The sequence below is a fragment of the Colletes latitarsis genome, chromosome 2 (genome assembly GCF_051014445.1).
Source record: "Colletes latitarsis isolate SP2378_abdomen chromosome 2, iyColLati1, whole genome shotgun sequence".
Lineage (NCBI taxonomy): Eukaryota > Metazoa > Arthropoda > Insecta > Hymenoptera > Colletidae > Colletes > Colletes latitarsis.
This window is the reverse complement of record NC_135135.1, coordinates 22,556,939-22,572,214: the sequence shown is the minus strand read 5'-3', so window position 1 is coordinate 22,572,214 and position 15,276 is coordinate 22,556,939. Positions and strand designations below refer to the sequence as shown.

Sequence of the window (15,276 nt, the reverse complement as noted above, 5' to 3'; positions counted from 1 at the left end):
GCGAGCAACACGCCGCACGAACGGTAAAAGCGTGCGCGAAGAAACGAAGGCAGCCAGGCAGGCACAAGGCGCATCGAACTCGTGTCCTTATTGTGCGTTGCTCGTAAGTCCCATTACTATTGCCGGCGGACTATACGAGGCGAGCGAGAGAGGCACGAGGCGTAGGGGAGTGAGCACTTCCGGTCCCCTCTGCATCACGTGCGAGCCCGCCGAACAGAGAAACCCCCGTTGCCTCGCCTCTCTTAGCATCCGGTCTCTCTGCGCCTCCCCAGCCAGCCCCCTCTCAAAAATAGGCTAGGCCCTTCGAGTTGCGACCTCGTATTATAAGCGTGTTCGCTCGCGCCACGTCGTTTCCACTCCACCGTAGTCTTCGTCTTCGTCTTCCTCTTCCTCTTCTTCGTTTTTCGCGCCTTTGATTTCGAAAGTGTGCTTGGAGTGCTGAAACGTGGCTGGATCCCCCGGTCTCTTTGCTCACGATCGCGCTGATCGGTTCGATTTTGCGATTTAAGTAGCCAAATAAACTGGAAAATTCATTGTTCCTAGTGGAACGAAGGAATTTTAAGCAAACGCCGAGTGAAATCGATCTTCCCACGTGTTTCGGCGCGATATCGGACGCGGCTACGGCCAGCTTCTCGCGAAAAGGCGGGGTAATAACTAGGAAACGTGGGATTAAAATTCAATTAACCAGCCCCGCGTAATTAGTCGCAGTTAACTACGGCGACGTAAGAACCGAGGTTTCGCGTTAAACGAGCCAGCGGATCGACGGGAACGACCGGGAGAGAATCTCTCGAATCTCGGCCTCGTCCTCTTGTCATTAAAAGGAAGAAGCAATAAGCCGCGCGCGGTAACGTCCCCGTGTTCTTTTGCGCGCCGCTTAATTATCTAACGTTGCGCCGCGGTAATTATATTTGCGTTCACCTTTGCGAGCCCGGCTCGCGCGGTTACGATAATCGTGCGCCGACTTGATGCGTCGAGGCGTTCAAAGTGGTTCATAACCCTTTCAACTCGCGTTTCCCAAAGCGGGAAAGTATTTTTTAGGGATGGGGTCCTATGATTACACGTATGAAATTTTGTAAACATCCATTTTAAAAATTTCTGCCGATTCAAAAGACTTGAAAAGTTCCATGGCTAGAGGACTCCGGGGCACTGGTCGGGGCACGCTCCAGACGATGTTCCTAGAATCTCGGGAAATCCATCGCGCGTTCAATCGCGCAGAAAACATCGCCTCTCTGCGGCAGCAGGTGGTTGAAGGTTCGAGGGGGCGTCTGTGAACCCCTCCCGGTCCGTAGGTTCCCCTCCACCGCGTACGAGCGCCCCTCCAGGCGACGGCGGATCCCCACGCGGCCCCCGTTTCCCCTGCCAATGGTCCCTTCCACCTCCACCGGCGACCAGCAGCGTGGCGGCGAACGGGAACGCGATCCGCAGCTGGCTGAATCGAACTCGTCGCGCGGCGGGGAAGGGGAAACGCGGAGGGCGCCGAGGGTGGGGATGCAGGGTGGTGGGGAAGGACGGAGGGGGGAGGTCAGCAGAGGACCGGAGAGCGGAAACGGCGCGGCGCTTCGTCACAGTGACACGCGCGCTCACGTCAAGTGGAGAGTGTACGCGAGAGGAAGTTCTTTTCTACGCACGAATCGCGTCTCTCTTTGCTCACGCCGAATCCGTCCGTCTTTTTTCCGGAATCGCAGATTTCGTCGGTGAGATTCGTCGTCGATCGCTGACCGGCCGCGATTCGTTTTTGGAATCGCGGGGTCCAGGTGCTGTAACTCGTGGAGTAATAACTGGTCGCCAGCGTGCGCAGACCGATCGAGTCGAGCGCAAGTTTCGTCCGGCCAAGTGATATTTCGGAGTCAAGTTTTCGCGGGGGAAGTAGGTTAGCACCCTCCTCGGGAGACACCTGTTGCACACGAGTTCGCAACAGTGCGCGAACGCGTTCCGAGTATTACGGATACCTCGAGTGGATTGGAATCGCGATAAAAAGAATCGCGGAGTACGGTCCGGTAGAGACGAAGTGGTTTATCGACGGGAACGGTCATACGGCGGGTCTCGCACGCAATTCTGTGATTACTGTGCCTCGGTGGATGGAAACGAACAGTGAACGCGCCCGTATATCGGCAAAGGAGCCCGTTGAGAACCCCCGGTGGAAGTTATCTCGAACGGTGTTTGAATGAACGCAGAGGTTCGTTGTGTGTAGCCTATCTAATGGAGATCCGACGCGGAGCCTAGGCCGAGCAAACAGCGCGTTGGAAGCCGGGGACACCGCATCCAAGTCGAACACCCTTGACGCGGGGTCGGTTCGTGGCGACCAGCTATGCGAATCGTCGACGAGTGCTGGCCAGCGACGCATCTTGGAATCAGAGTATCGTCGCGTACGCGCCGCTCGACGGTGTAACGATTCGCGGTGAGGCCAGATCCCCGAACGTGTTCCTCGGTGCTCCGGAAATAGATTTCGCTGGAAGCAAGGCAAGGATCCGCCAGCACGAATGCGCTCTAGCATCGGCGCGAGTAGGTGCGCGTCGAACAGTGTGCACCGGCCAGAAGCGGGAAAGTTAAGGGGACGTCACGGCGGGCGTCGCGAGCGTCGAGACGTCGCGGCCTTCGGGGCAGGCGCCGGCCATAATCGTCGGCACGTACGGGAACGATATCGGTCAGACGACGAGTAGCGGCGCCGCTGCATCTTCGGAGATGGTGCTCCAGATGCTGGACACGCTGATGACAGGCCACGAACCGTTTTACGCCGATTACCCCTCGTACCAGGAGGCGGAGCCTCTCACCCATCCGCACCACCAGCATCCGCATCAGCACGCGATCGCTCGGAACACCGGCATGCCGCCGGTCTCCTTGGACGCGACCACCCACACGCCAGGTACCCACCTCGCCAATCGTGTCCACCTCTTTTACTTGTCTTCTGCACACCCTCCTCGCGAGCCACCGATGCCCCGACAAACGCTATTTTTCCACTTAACCAACTTTTAAACCTCGAGATATTAGACGTCAGGTTTAGATGGGAACTCTTTTTCAATAGTAATTTAGAAATAATCGTTTCGAATATAGTGGAAAACTGTTAACGATGGTCCACCGTCTTCTTAGCTTGAATAGTAGAGCTTTCGATGTTCGCTAAACGGAAGTCCAAGTATGGACAGTTTGTAAAGCTGATTTACTATGTCTTACTCGCTTATAGAGAATTGCAAGTTTAGTTTATTTCATCGATACTTGCTTTTGTAATTGTCACTAAGAATTGAGTATTTGGAAATAAATCATGCACGTACGTAAATGCAAAATCCATGTCGATGACCCACCCAGAAGAGCAAAATATTCAATCAATATGTTACTCCTGGAGGAATGTTTATATTCGGCCAGAGACCCAGGGCTATTCTTCCAACGAAAGTATTAGAAACCTGACCCAGAGTGAATCCTCGAAAACACTCGAGCAATCGAATTACCAAAGAATTTAAAAAAGATTGAGGTGCTATTCTACCAGCGGAAGCGTTAGAGATTAGAGTGGATCTCTACGATCTTGATTTAATCTAGATAAGAGTGTTTGTTTTGTACACTGGCAAGATCTTTATAGTGCTGCAAGCGTGTAAACGTATTCCGTCGTCCGATTGGTTGGATGTAGTTGGATATCCGAATCCACGATGTCACTAGAAATTTTTATTTTAACCTGTGTGCTTACGAATCGAAGGTTCTCTATTGTTTCGCGAAAGAACACCTTTGGAATCTTAGCTTGCGCAATCCGGTGTATAGATACTGGGTATTGCAATCCCAATTGAAAGACAATTCTATTGTTTTAGGACCAGTGGTCGGCAACCTACGGCTCCTCAGCCAAATTATTGCGATTACTTGCTTCAAATTACTTAAATCGTACTTGCATTAGGTCCGGATACTCGCATATTTTGGAAACAAAGCGTAGATCGAACGTTACTGCGTTTCTTCGGCTCGAGTGGCCACCAATCGTCGAATTAAGTTTCAAAAACCGGCCTTTCGAGTTCTAAATTCACATTATATCTTTGTGGCAGATCGATTGATTTTGTTAATCAACATGTTATTCGCTTAAGATCGTAGACCTGCACGACTACCGGAAAGAGGATGTATAAAACGATCACAGATAGCGATCTCGATAACGTTAAAGCAGATATTAGAAGCTCGAGTGCACTCTAAAAAAATTCCAAACGACACTCGTTTTCCTTGATACTTCTATCATCACATTAACAGAAATTCAAAGTTCACGAAACAATTGTATAAACGGTTCAACTTGGAAGGTTGCGTCGAAACGATCGAAGAGCTACTGTTTTGTTTGCATCGATGCAATAGGACGCGAGACGCGCGGTAGATACGCGAAATGATGGATGGTACCGAAACTTCCGCGTCCACTTTCTCGCATTGCGTGGCCAGAATCAATGCCAAGCGGGCCTAATCTCTGTTCCGGGGGGGGGGGATCATAGATTTTCGCCGTGGATGCTGACGCGTCTCGTTCGGTCGACTCGTGCCGCATGCCATTACGCTGCGCGCCTAATTGGCCGTTCGACCAAGGTCGCTCGTCTGCAATTGCATTAAAGTGCATCACCGGTGCAACGGAGCTCTTCGTCGACGTACGATCGTTGTCCAGAAAGTTTCCCCGGAAAATAAAAGTGTCCGAATTACCAAGGACTCTTTCGTGGACAAAACGCGTACGTCGTTCGACATTGTTTCATTTTATTTGAACGTTCACGGTGTTCGCGATTCGTGAATAAAATTTGCCCGGCTCTGTCGTTGGTTTTCCCATCGTGGATAACGTAACACCGTTTCTGCCGCTTGGAAAGTTCGCGCGGAACACGCAACGCTCCCGCGCAACGAAATCGACGGTTCCACTCGGTTTGCTCGCGCTCCTCTTCGCAATTTTGCGTTCGTCTTCGTCGAAGGAAAGAGACAGTGGCCGACGACGTTCGATAATAACGCTCCCCCGTTCGCATAATGATCCGTAACTATGTATATCGTTACTCTTAACGCGGACTCCTTTTGTTCGCGGTGCACGTCGCTCGCAGCGAGGTGTGGCTTCGCGTTAAATCGTCGATAAAGCGGTGCTATGCAAGGTCGGAATTGCACGCTTCGCGAATTTTATTTTAACCGTCGATCGCGCCTACGATACGCTTCGACGTTCGTTCGAATTTTCAGTTTAACGGATAAGGGGCGTCGTCGTGTTTTGAAAAACAAACGGCGACCGCAAGATTAATTTTACACGCACGTTTAGTGCCCTGAAAAGTTTGGAGTCCTTTCGGCAAACGGCGCGAGGAAACTCGAGAAATCTCGAACGGAAACGCGGGAAAACGATAAGTACGCGTCGAGAATAATCGCGTGCAGACCACATTGTGGTCACTCTTTGCGCAGCGAAACGATTACGGAAATATATAAAATGAAAGAAAGTAGTTTGTCGAGCTGTGGAGGGTTACAGAAATTGTATATATTATTTGATGTAACCCTAAATCCGAATTAGCACTTGGGTTGATTAAGATAATGGCGGAGAATAAAATTTGGCCCAGTTGGATGGTTGGAAGGTGGAAGAATCGGAACGAGGAGGATCGCTGGAACGGAACGGAAAATAACAGAGTGGATCGGGCAGATCGCATCGAGCAGAAACGTTACGCGAGAGTGGAGCGTTGTAAAGTAATGGGCGTATAAATTTTACATACATTTCCGCGGCGCGTCGCGTACGAGAGACGTTTTGGTTGAAAAAACACGCACACACCGAGCAGTCGAACCGAGCTGAACCGAGCCAAGCCGAGTCGAGGCAGGCTGAGCCAGGCCGGCAGAGTGTGGGAGAGTTCGCAGGTCACCGGTCTACCGAACAATGCGCGATTTCGTTGCCGTCGAGGACGACTTTTTTACAAGCCTCCTCCGTATCGCACAATTGCCGCGTTCTTGTGCGCGCCCGCGTTCCTCGGCGTCGTTTCTGCGACATTGTCTTTCAGCCGCGGCGCAAACCGGCACCGATGAAATTCTTTTCCATCAGATAGACCGGCCTGATTGTCCATTGTCATCCGCAGACGAGCGAGTTTTTAATAGAACCGGGGAAAATAAGTTAATTCATTATCCGGCGACGCCGTTGAACTTCGTCGGATGTTGAAACCCCCCGATTCTTCGCTTGTCGCGCGCTCTTCTCTCTCTCAAAATGGATTCTCGATCCCTTAAAAGTAAAAGCATTCCTTTTCCTACGAAAATTAAGTCGAACTTCGCGAGTAATTAAATCTGATACCATTTCTTATGTTCGTGGCGACCGATCGGTAATACTTATTACCGGTTGGTAATAAGTTCTGCATTGCCGGCGGAAAGCCGATTAATGGGCTACCGGTCGGTAAAGCGTTGACAGTCGATTATCGATCGCCACACCAGATACCCCTGTCTAGAGATATCGATAGTATCGACTAATTTCGAGTTTCTTCGATCCGATTTGAAATCTAAACACGGAGCACGGCGGAGGAGGAACGGTTCGCGGTCGATTCCGATACGGGCCAAGAGCAAGAGGAAGCCGCGTCGGAGAAAGAGAGGAGATAATGGTCTTCCGGCGTTGAAAGCGTGTTCGTGGGGCAGGTTTTAATTTTCAAGAGACCGCCGGTCCGCTCCTGTTGCCTCGGCGTGCAGCAGCTGTGCGCTCCGACTGGCGTGTTTCGTTCGATTTGGCGCGTGCCTCGTTGCCGACCGCTTCGTCGTTCGCTCGCTTCCTCGCTGGCTTTTCTCTGCCTTCCTTCGTTGCTTTCGCCGTTACTCCTCGGCCGGAGCCTCGGCACCTGTTCCACAGCTGATACGCGGCTGCTACTTTTGCTCACTCGAAACCTTCGTCGACTTCCAGATACGTTGCTTTCGGTCCTCGTTCCCGGCTCGACGGATCGTATTCTAATTACCGCTACAGCCGCCCCGTTAATTAATCTTGCGACCGTTTTTCTGGGAACGCGACGAATTCGGGAAACCTCGTTCACATGGTAAATGGGAAAGCTGCTGCAAGAACTCGCCAGGATTTATTAGGAAGACTTTATTAGAATTTATCATAAGTATTATGTAGTTTAACATCCACGAGTTATCCTTACAGCCTTGTTAAAATTCAAGAATCCTATCTAGATTTGTTTTCTTTAACATCTAATCTTGAGACCCAATTTTTTTTAGCGAAAAATCGTGTCACCCGTATGAGGGTGGCGTTGTAGTCAATGCGTTAAGATCGTCGAGTACACGTTAACAGGATCTAAAAAGCACTCGACAAGGGCGGAGTCGAGGTTTAAAGGGCCGAGTCGCGAAATTCCTGAGCCGTGGGGGCGGAAAGTACGCGGTTCGATTATGAAAGAGCCGAAGAGCTCCCGGGAGAGAAAAGGTCGGTTGCTCCGGCTCCGATTGTTCATCCGTGTGAACAAACGCGCGGTCTCAATGCTGAAGAATTTCGGAATAGTTTGGTCGCGAGCCGAGAGCAACGAGTTGTTCGTCCTTTTCGCTCCCTCGAGTCGCGACGCGCGAGAAGAGGGTGCATTTAGGTAGCATGAAAACGCTCGTGGAAGCATATGCTCACGTACGTGAGCAACTCGCGCGCCTGTGAGCGGTCTGCGAACGCGCGGGCGCCGTGAGGGCCTGCTCGAAGCTGCACTCCCACGCTCACCGTCCATGAAATGGGGTGCGAGGTGCAGCTACGCGTCAGCCCGTGCAGGTGTAGGTGGTGTGTGCACAAGGGTCCGTCCCTATGGCCCTATTAACCGCGCCGTTCTCCGACCAACTCGGTCGCGAGCATGAGAACCCGTGGACTTATGGTAATTCTCGATTCTCACTGTCCCACTGTCGGCTTCTCCGTTCACTCTCCGGACTTCTTAATAACGAGGCCCGCGGTTAGTTTCCGATCTCAACATTATTGCGTCGATACCAACGAGCAACAAACTCGCGTTGCTATAGGAGCGATCTAAACGCCAGGTAGCAACGATAGTTCAGAGAACAGTTTCCCCCCAAAACCTTTTGGCCTCTGAAACCCTTTTTATCGGGTTATGTAGCTTCTAGAATCACAGAGTGGCTTGTATCGTTTAATGCATTGCTCGAACAAAGGTAATTTGTTCTATTAATGCGCTCTTACAAACTATTATTATTTGTATCTCGAGGACCTGATGTTGTCCAGCGTAGTATGACCGTCTTTGATACTTTGTATAAATTTTGAACAGGGTAAAAGTGGTCCCCTATATTGAAATTATAGGGGTGAACGAAAATTATTCGGTCGAAGTGGAAATACGTGGTTTCTGTGTGTTTGTTACAGTTCGAAGAATTGCAATTTTGTCTCCACGACAACGCAACCTATCAAACGATTGCAATTAGTAGCGCAATTAAGCACGAACCGATTCGAACGATAATAAATCGGTAAAGCGTTCGTGCGAACGCGACTTGAGACAGACTGGAGGATCCTAGAAGCGATCGCGAGTTCTCGACTAGTTTTCTCGGAACTTTGCCACCGACTTGCGGGAGGCAGGCGTATCTTAACGAGTCCGCGGTTAATTACTTGGCGCAAGGGAGAATTATCGCGAAACGATCAGTCTGCGAGAACGCAATCTACAACCTATCGCCGAGATTTTCGTCCCCCCGGTGACGACGTCGCGCGAAACCGTGCATCCTGATGCCTACAGTCCCGCGACAAAATGGCAGAATACTCGAAACAATTATACTGTTAAACATTATTAGCAATATTAGTTGCACTACTTGCTGGACGCAGAGTGATATAGCAATACTGTTGTTCGAAACAGGATATTACGAAATATTATATAGAAATTCGTTTGTTAAACATTGTAAAGTGTAGATAGGTTGCTCGATGAATAATTATCATTTTATCTCAGAGCTTTTATTCTTCGTAAGAATATTAAATACTGACAATTTTATATAAACTCGATCAGTGATATATGTGCTATTTTATTCCAGTCTTCTACCGTTATTAAGTTTTATTACATCTTCAACTTATTGTCCTCCCATTAGTTTCGTAGATCTCTTGATCCTAACATGTTGCTGAAGGACGGTCACCCGCGCTTAATGTTAGTTCTCTGTGCTCGCGCGATCATCGGGTTGCCTACTACCAGGGGTGAACAGAGACAGGGGCACAAAGTTCTCTTTATAATATCTTGAAAACTAAACGCAAACTACGCTTGTTTTTTACGTCAGAATACTCTTAACGTCAGGTTCCATTTTAAGAAGTAAACAATAATTCACTAAGGAGGAAGTGATTCGATTTCACGATAAAATTAAATTCAAACGTTTATAACTACCCCTTTTCCAAGGAACTATTATAGAATTGAATATTTCACAGCGAATAGATAGAAGTTTAACCGTTGGAATTGTTGTAGGCTGGTTTCGTTCGAATAAAATTTTGCTGGACTCTGGGGCACAGAAGCCCAGCCAGACGATGCTTGGCTCGTTACGGGTCGTGTCTTTTCGCCGGGCCACCTGTTTTCCTCGTCAGTTAAGATGGATAAGTGTGGGAACGACGGCTGGTGGTCACACATATCGTGCGCATTATAATTCCGACTGTTCACGCAACGCGACTCTTAGACGGTGGATTATGGTAATCCGCAGAAGCCGTTGTCCTGCATGCCATTAGCGGAGGTGATAGGGTCCTATCGTGGAAAGTGTTTCATCGAGACGCAACCTGCAAATTTTTCCTACGCTTTTGCTCGAAATAATCAGCGATTTTGAAAGCCATTCGTACCACATGATTCGAGCAAGTTTGCACACGCTCCGGAGGTTCGAAAAATAACACGCGCGCAACGTGGTTCCTTCTCTCTCCGTTCAGAGAGCTTAACGGTAAAATTTCAGATAAGATTACGCGATTTCCGTCGACTTTCTTTCGCGTAAGTCTCGAGAACGGATATGCTTGAATTTTTACAACATCTTATCGTCCAGCGTTCGATGAAAAAAGATAGAAATCTACCGCGAGTAATTAAAACAAGATATACATATTCTTTTATCGTCGCCGCGAATTCAGTTGGAACCAGTATACGCGTAAAGAAGAGTCTTCCGTCGGCTGCCCGATGGAACAAAGAGCATCGATGCTGTTGCGTGTAATTGTGTCATCCGATAAAACAAAACAACTCTACTAGGCTATGTTGCAAATTGTCGCAGAAAAACAATATTTCTGACAATTCGATTCGATGTCGAATACGTAGTAATAATTTTTTTTTACTAAGTAACCTGTTTAGGTTATTGCAATCTTCGTGACACGTAACGATAAAAATAGTACGATCCACTGCACCGGGTGGACCTATTCTGTAGCGAACAGTTACCCGACGCGACGAAAGAATACAAATTACGATCTTCCGAATCAAAACGAATTCCGATCACGATCTCCGTCGTGTGCGTTCGAAGAACAACGATCGCGATTAACGCTAGATTTACGGACAATTTGACGTGTTTCAGACTCGTAAATATCACTGGTTAGCAAGTTATGTCGAATTTCGTTAACGTAACGATATAAATACATCTCAATCAAATACTCGACTATGATTTAATTACAATCTTGTGTGTTGTTCGATGGTGTTTAAATTTGCTCGTACACGCGGTGTTCTCCAAAGGTGTTACAGTGAAGTTGGGCAACTTATAAAGGGTTAATGCAATTGTCAACATAGAACATGGATGTCCCGCGGGTCTAGTGTTAAACAATCGTTGGTTGGCAAGACTAGTGGATGGTTCAAAGACGAAACGATCGCAGCCTCCGTAATGGACGCGCGCGCGCGATGGGTTTCTCGTGCTCGAGGAAAGGAAGTCGAGGATAGGCGGAGTTCGCTCTGGCCAATCGTCGAGATGCGCGCCGCCCACGTGTCAGCGGTTCCTCCCTGCAGTCTCCGTGCCTCCCGTGATGACTGCGCGCGATCCCTGGGTGCATGTCCCAATGATATTCCATTTGGACTTGCCACAAAAAGCCAATCGTAGAGGAACAGTATGATCGATAGACGATCCGAAAGCATCTAAGAGTTCCGAGGGCTTGCAACGTTGGGTTGCATTCTTCGACTTGTGCTTAACTTCGATTTCAATGCTCCAAAACTGAAAACGTTAATCTTCGATATAGGACGATCAAGTACATTTGTTTTACTTGTATGCATTGGTGGACGGAGTTAAAATTGTTTTTGTTCCCATTATCTTTTGCAGGGGGCTACAGTCATCTACGCAGTCCCGTGTGCCAAGACGAGAATCAGAGGGACGAGACCTCGCCTCCACCGCATAGCCATAGCACTCAAGCCCCGAACTCTCATTCCAGTACTCCGAACAGCAATAATAACAATAATAACAATAACAGCGCGAACAGCGCTTACATACATCTACGGAACTTAAACCAACTCAAGACGGAGTGTAAGTATATCTGTGAAACGTCAACGCGCATTGGTGCAATCTAATGCACTTACAGCGTCTTCTAGGAAGAATCGAACAGATCTCTGGAAAGTCCGTTTACTTTACAGCGAATTACAGCAATCATCATATAACGGAGCACCTGCAAGGGGGCGGCGGAGGGTTGTCAAGTGGCAACGATCTCACGGGTACAGGGACCAATGAAAGCGACCTCAGGGTCAGCCAGACCGCGACGGAGAGTTACATGACTCCGGCCCATTATTCCGGGTACGACGAGGCCTCGGAGTACCACAGCCTGTCGCAGGATCATCAGCCGCCTCATCCTTACAATCTTGACGGTTCGCCGGAGTTTTACAGCACCAGTGGAATCCACCTCGAGCCGAAGTACCAACCGTCGCCGTTCAAAAACTACCCCCGGGGTGAGTCGACGTAGGAAGTCCCTTCGACCTCTTCGCCTGAAAGCAATAGCGTTTTACTAAACAGTCGAGGTTACGAATCAAGGGATTGCTCCGTAATTAGGAAGTATTTGCTTGCAACAGGTCGTTATCATGAAGGATACAGTGAGAGCGGTGGTTACGGGCAGTATGACGCGACACCATTCCAAACGGTTCCTGGAAGCGGAAGCGGAGGTGGAGGTGGCGGCGTTGGCGGCGATCAATGGGCAGTTGGTCCCGTTGGAGAACACCTGTCTCATCATCCCGCTTTTCTCGCGAGCCTCGGCCCACGAGACTCTTCCAATCCTCATCATCCTTCGTCTATCGGCAACAATCCAGACCAGAAGCCTCTGTTGCAGAGCGCGATGATCGCCGGTTACACAAGTGAGTAACAACACGATGTGGGGCATAGACGATCTGCTATAAAGAAATAATTTCATTCGGAAACCTCTTGAAACCAAGCACCATTTATTTGAACGATTTTTGTCTATCGCCAAAGGTAAACGAGTTGTTCTTGACCCTTTGCGTATTGCATAATTTTCCAGGCAGCGGACCCTGCTTCACTGGATCAGGCCCCATTCAGCTCTGGCAGTTTCTGCTAGAACTCCTAACAGACAAGTCGTGCCAAGGTTTTATCTCGTGGACCGGCGATGGCTGGGAATTCAAGCTGACAGATCCGGACGAAGTGGCTCGTCGCTGGGGTATTCGCAAGAACAAGCCTAAAATGAACTACGAGAAGCTGAGTCGCGGTCTTCGCTATTACTATGACAAGAATATTATACACAAGACCGCTGGAAAGCGATACGTCTATCGCTTTGTCTGTGACTTACAGAGTCTCCTGGGGTAAGCGTGTAACATTGTTTAATTATTGCTCTTAAAGAGTGCTCTTAAGAATCTCTTATTAAGAATTATTCGCTAAGTGTACCTATTCGATTGCAGATATAGTCCGGAAGAGCTACATGCAATGGTGGACTTGAAACCAGAAAAGAAGGAAGAAGACTGAGTTTTTGTTACTGGACGTGTTTGAGGACTGTGTCGTATATCGAAGAATGCAAAGAATTCGTAGATATCGCACTGGAACAAAGATGAAACTAAAAAAATGTAACGAACAATGTGTAACGAACAAACGATGGAGGAACAAACCAACTGTGTATCGCTAACGAAAGAATTCTTTAAAGACGGAAGACTAACAATCCATGTCTTCTAACGTTCAGATATACTAAAATTATACCTTATTTGGGTATAATAAAATCGAATCGGTCGTATGTACCAAAGACAGGGTCTGCATACCATTGGTGCCTAAAGTTAATGACTAAAAAATTGTGAATTTGTTTCTAAGTGATTAATTTTGCCAAGCCAGATTTTAGAAGATATTTATAGGAAATAACTCAACAATTTATACATATTATATATATATATTATACATATAAATATATATAAATATATATATATATATTTTTAATGTTACATGATTTCTAAGCACTACGTCAAGCACACGATGCGTCTAAATTATTTATGTCCCCCATCATTTTAAACGTGCGTGTTATATCTCGTTGATAGATGACACCCATATGTGATTGTTATTACTATAATTTTACTACAATAAAGCCATTATACCATTTTATTAGACGGCGAGCTTTCAATCCGACATTTCGATGCTTTTCTACGTGTAGATTATCACTAAGTTTAGTATTACGTTTCCAAGCTCGCTAGCTGCAACAACTATAGACACTCGTTTTATACTATCATTGATTCTCCTATCTCACTTTCTCTCGATGTCTGTTGTACGACCAGGCCCAGGTATAACGTCGGAGAATTATAATAATTAAGATCGTTTTGGGCGCGAAAAAGGTATGCTGTTAATTTCGCTACAAGTCTGTATGTTTTGGCGCGTTTCTTCCTTAACGAAATCGTTTTGTTTCGTTGATCTCTATTATTTCCTAACGATAAAACAGAAAAATTGTTTTCGAAGGAGGGGACGACGTGCAACCAGTGTTCAAAACCATAGGTGCAAACCAACAGTATTTGCAATAGAAAACGATAAATCGCCTCTTAAAAAGTTTGTTGCAACAATTCGTTTCGAACAGCTTTTTCAAACTGGTAATTCGAAAATAGAATTTTCGGAATGAAATCGAGGCGGCAGGTGCGCGTTACTTCTCTTATTTCAAATACAGTTTTAATTGGATCAGTAATGCATTGTACGCATGTAAAAAAGAGCATCTGTTTCATAAAAAAAAAAAAAAAGAGTTATTTCACAAATCTACCAATTATAAATATGTGTACGGTGACATAGCAATAATTAAAGTATATGAATACTTTTGCGATCTTCAATTGTATATAATATGTATACGTCCGATACGTAGAACACTGGGTAAAGCATGCGTAGATGAAATTCGAAGATAATGTTACGATTAGTTTGCGTGATTCGCCGTATCTGAACGAACGTATTTTATTTTATTTCTTTTTTTTTTTTTTTGTTTTTTTTTCTAAATTGTAAAAATGTTGGTCCATTGGACGTAAATGTAATAATGTCGATTATATTGATACGTTACGACGAATGAAACTAGAGGAGCGAGGAACTTTTTTTACACGCGTTACGTATCTATATGTATACGTATATGTAACTACGTATTTTACGTAAATTAAGCTTCCTTTTTTTAACTGCGTTTTGTTGAACGTTCGCGCGAAGAGCCGGATAGTGAAACGACGGTTGAACTAAACGATGATAGAACGACATTCGACGATAAATCTACATAAAAGAGAAAGTTCTGTCGATCGACGATCGATCGCGACTTGAACTATGTTTAACTATGCAAATTTAGTTAATCCCAGAACTTAGGGATCCTGGCATATCCGTCACGATTGTTAAGTTTTCTATATGTAATACGGAATATAATTTAGGCACGTCTGTATAATAATCGGAACGTGGTTAACAGTGTACTAATTTCGAAAGCGACTCACGAACGCAAACGTCGAACGAAATCGATGGAAGCATTACGGAATATGCATTTCGAATTTATACGAGCATCAATAGGGTACACGCGTTACGCGTAATATCATTTTTATTTCAAGTCCTTCCTCTTATGCACACAACTGAACGTTCGTAAATTGTATTGAATACTCTTAGCCGAATAAAAAGAGAGAACAGAAATTGTTATTGTATAAAATTCTACGTACTCTGTGTGTAAAAGTATTCGATCATCGTTTTCGACAATTATGCGAGGTTGCGACAGCGACATGTGAAAAATTCTTTAGTAGTTGCAATAAAATAAAAAAATTTTTATAAACACGTCGTACAAGGAAGTCGTTTTATTCGGTGTCCTTTTTTAAATGATTGTAACGAAAGATTGTATATGTTAACAAAATATCGTCTCTAACCAACAATCGTGTATCTGTAGATGGCGATTAACGATTGATTCGTAAGCAATCTTCAACCGGATTGGTCGATGGTTACGAATAACGGTTCCATTCGATTTGGACGAACATTTTAATTAAGTATTGATATTTTCTTCAATTTTCC

The 15,276-nt window shown here is 46.5% G+C and overlaps 1 protein-coding gene across 6 annotated transcripts in view; it reads left to right on the top strand.

Moving 5' to 3' along the window:
* Pnt (ETS transcription factor pointed) overlaps positions 1-15,028 on the top strand; it is a 133,149-nt gene extending 118,121 nt beyond the window's left edge. For all 6 annotated transcript variants that reach the window (XM_076780079.1, XM_076780069.1, XM_076780071.1 and 3 more), the window contains 5 exons: positions 11,125-11,325; positions 11,433-11,741; positions 11,862-12,140; positions 12,302-12,599; positions 12,696-15,028. In XM_076780079.1, the coding sequence (XP_076636194.1) occupies positions 11,125-11,325; positions 11,433-11,741; positions 11,862-12,140; positions 12,302-12,599; positions 12,696-12,759 (1,151 nt within the window). In that variant the 3' untranslated portion in view covers positions 12,760-15,028. The remainder of the gene's footprint in view (positions 1-11,124; positions 11,326-11,432; positions 11,742-11,861; positions 12,141-12,301; positions 12,600-12,695) is intronic.
* Positions 15,029-15,276: the final 248 nt, after the last annotated feature.